The sequence below is a fragment of the Rutidosis leptorrhynchoides genome, chromosome 1 (genome assembly GCF_046630445.1).
Source record: "Rutidosis leptorrhynchoides isolate AG116_Rl617_1_P2 chromosome 1, CSIRO_AGI_Rlap_v1, whole genome shotgun sequence".
Classification (NCBI taxonomy): Eukaryota; Viridiplantae; Streptophyta; class Magnoliopsida; order Asterales; family Asteraceae; genus Rutidosis; species Rutidosis leptorrhynchoides.
This window is the reverse complement of record NC_092333.1, coordinates 358,615,832-358,619,420: the sequence shown is the minus strand read 5'-3', so window position 1 is coordinate 358,619,420 and position 3,589 is coordinate 358,615,832. Positions and strand designations below refer to the sequence as shown.

General features: G+C 37.3%; 1 protein-coding gene across 1 annotated transcript; it reads right to left on the bottom strand.

The window, feature by feature from the left end:
- Positions 1-1,488: 1,488 nt before the first annotated feature.
- Positions 1,489-1,938, bottom strand: LOC139900237 (uncharacterized). The gene has a single exon (XM_071883028.1). The coding sequence runs from the start codon at positions 1,936-1,938 to the stop codon at positions 1,489-1,491; it is 450 nt and encodes a 149-aa protein (XP_071739129.1).
- Positions 1,939-3,589: the final 1,651 nt, after the last annotated feature.

Here is a 3,589-nt window from a genome sequence, read left to right as displayed (position 1 = left end):
AGAAGGCTAATGATGTAAGATCAATTTTCGACACCTGACCACTAAATGGAAAATTCGTCTCATCAAACTGATCATGACGAGTTAGATAAATAAGACATGTAGATATATCGAGGCATCGATAGCCTTTATATTGAGTATGATACCTGAGAAAGACACAAGCAATGTTACGTGGTGCGAGTTTGTGAGGGGAATAGTCACGTAAGTATGGAAAAACCAGACACCCAAAGGTGCGAAATATATCATATTTTGGAGCATTTAATAATAAAATCTCAAATGGACTCTTAGATTTTAAACTGATCGATGATAACCTGTTAATGATGTATGTAGCAGTGCTAAAATCATCGGTCCATAAGGATGCAGGTGTATTAGCTTTAAACATCATAGCGAGCCCTGTTTCAGTGATGTGACGATGTTTACGCTCAACTCACACATTTTGTTCGGGGGTGTGAGGATAAGAAATCCGATGATGAGTTCCATTGTCCGTTAGAAGAGTACGAACTTGAGCATTCACAAACTCCGTACCACCATCACTTTGAAAGATTTTAACCTTACAAGTAAATTGAGTTTGGACTAACTTCAAAAAATCATGAAACACACCATAGAAGTCAGTCTTGGTTCGCAAAGGATAGAACCAAGTAAATCTTGAAAAGTCATCAACAAATATAACATAATATCGATAACCATTAGTTGAGGTAACAGGTGAGGGTCCTCATAAATCACAATGAATCAAGTCAAGAACATGCAAAGATCATTTTTCATTAATATTAAAATGTAAACGTTTGCTTTTAGAAAGCTGACAAGAAGAACACAGACTCGGTTTTGGTATAATAGAAGTTACCGATAACCGACCTGATTTATTTAATAAGGAAATAACATCAAAATTAATATGTCCTAATCGATCATGCCACAGCTCATAAGATCCATGTAGTCGACATGAATTTAAATGAGAGATGAATGCTTTTTGTCCTCGCTCTAGCACATACAAATCACCACTACATCGACCCGTTGCTAAGATTGCCTTGGTGTGTCTATTCTGAATAAGAAAAGTTTTATCAGAAAACAAATGTCAACAGGGTTATCATTAGTGAGCTTACTAATAGAAAGCGAATTCTTTGTAATAAATGGGACAACTAAGACATCAAGTAAATGGAGATTTTTTGATAAAGACAATGAACCAAGATGAGAAATTTGTAATGTGTTTCCATTACCAAAAGCAACCTGCTCATTACCTGTGTAGGGGGTAACTGAAGCTAAAGAAGATGGTGAAGAAGTCATATGACTCGTAGCCCCATAGTCAACATACCAGTCAGGTGAGTTAATATTACAATTTGAGTGAAAAGCTTGAGCGAGATTGGCATCAAGTGGCGGTCCTTGAGTAGCATAGGATTGAAGATTAGGGCATGTTGAGGTGTAATGGCCATTATTGCCACATAATTGGCAGTGTGATGCCCTTCGACCACGACCTCTGCCATTTGCAGAAGCATAATGTCACCCACGACCTCGACCTCTATAGTTCGAAGAGTATCCCCGGTTTTGATCATTAGTGGAGCGAAGAGGGAAAGCCGCAGGTGGTGTAGGCATAGGTTGCACATAACGTAAAAAAAGTTCATGGCTCTCAGCTTGAGAAACCAAATCACGAAAAGAGGCACGTAGTTTAATCGCTCGTTGTGTTGTCGAAAAAGTCTCAAATGTCGAACCAAGACCACAAAGAAACCAGTGGAACTTATCAGTTTCTTCAATAGAATGACCAATAGCTGCAAGTTGATCACAAAGTGATTTAAACTTATGTCCATATTCAGAAATAGATGAAGTACCTTTCTGCAATTGACGAAGTGAATCACGCAGTGTATGCATACGGTCAAGTGAATCATGACTGTAATTGTCTTTAAGAGCACTCCATACATCACTTGCAGTCTTTAATCTAAGGATGACAGACATAGACTCTTCAGAAAGAGAGGACTGAATAATGATTCATGTGCGTTGATCTCCTTCCTGCCAGGTGAGAAACGCAGGATTTGGAGTTAACCAACAGTAACCGATTCTGGTGGAGCTGGTAGAGTACCATCAATATATGGTGTAAGTTTTTGATAGGAAAGAAGTGGGAGTACTTGGTGACTCTATAACAGATAGTTAGAAGATGTGAGCTTTATTGTAAGCATGTGTAAAATTGTGTTTAAAGACAACGATCCATCATTATTTGATGATGATCCGGCCATGGTGAATAATCAAAGAAAGATAATACGATAGAGAAGAGAGGGGGCGAATTAGGGTTTATGGTAGATGGAGATCGGTATTAGGCTGATACCATGTGAGAATTAATAAAAGATAATCCAGCACTTGTTGCACTATTTTAAAGGTTAAATGATGGTCATTTTGGTCTTTTCGCATTGTGAATGGTTTGGTGACCACAAAACCGATCAAGCCATATCTTATTCTCATTTCCACCTCACCTCTTCACTCTCATTTCTCTCAACCTTTTTAGAAAGAGAAAATCCATTTTTAGAAAGAGAGAGCTCAATCGAGGAAGAAGAAGCTCGATTCAGGTGAAAGCGCAAGAATTAAAGTTGTTCCTCTTGCTCTTAGCTATGTTTTGGTTGTAGTGGTAAGTCTAGAATCCGAATTTCATTGTTTAATTTAAGGTATGTTAGGGTTTGTGCTAGTTAGGATTATAAACCTCAGTTCTTGTGAAATTTGGGGGTTTTGAGTATTGTTATTGAAGTGAACTCGAATATTGTGGGTTTTGGGTTATATGACAAATTTGGAAGTATTTGTCATGGGTTTGGGAGTTAAATCACTAGGTAGTAAGTGTGTTGGTGTTTTGATGTTCTTAAGAACATGTTTGTAGTCAAAATGGGTGTTGACTTGGTTTGGTGTCAAAATGAGTTTTGAGTCAAGTTTTGGTGAATCAAGTATGTAAATATTTGATTTAGGTGTTAATTGGTGTTTTGGAAATATAATCACTAGCCGTTAGTGATTTTGGGCGTTTTTGTGAATTTAGTCAAAATGGGTAAATTGAATTGGGCCAAAATTGATGATGACACTAGTGTTGGTCAAATGGATGTGTAAACATTTGTGTTAAGTGTTAAATGACGTTTTTGGAAGTAATCGCTCATGAGAATTTATTTTGAGTCAAAGTGATGTTTTAAACATGAGTTAAATGTGGTCAAGTGCAATATGGGTCAATATTGTACATGTTGTAGTTTTGGTGTAAATGGTGTTTGAAATGATCACTACCTAAGTAGTAATATAGTGTCAGGACCAAGGTTGGTCTAGTTAGTGTATAGTACAAATTGGGGTAACTTGTACTCATTAGTGTTGGTTTGAATTACCACCTGAAGTGGTAATTGGGTTGAGCTCATTAGAAGATAAATGGGCGGGTTAAACGAGCAAGGTGAGATCCCTCAGCTAAGGGATGTGGGTGTCGGGTTCTCTTTTAGAGAATTGTTATTTATGCGCATATTGTGCCTATGTGTGATATAGGTGGTTGCTTGCTCGAATTTGTGGATGGAGATCATGTTATACATGACTTATGTAGGCGTTCCAAGGTGATTGGAATAATTATACGTGTATATATATATGATGTATTTAT

Excerpts from the sequence above, each read along its gene's own strand:
- LOC139900237 (XM_071883028.1), bottom strand. The coding sequence starts at position 1,938 with ATGTCTGTCATCCTTAGATTAAAGACTGCAAGTGATGTATGGAGTGCT.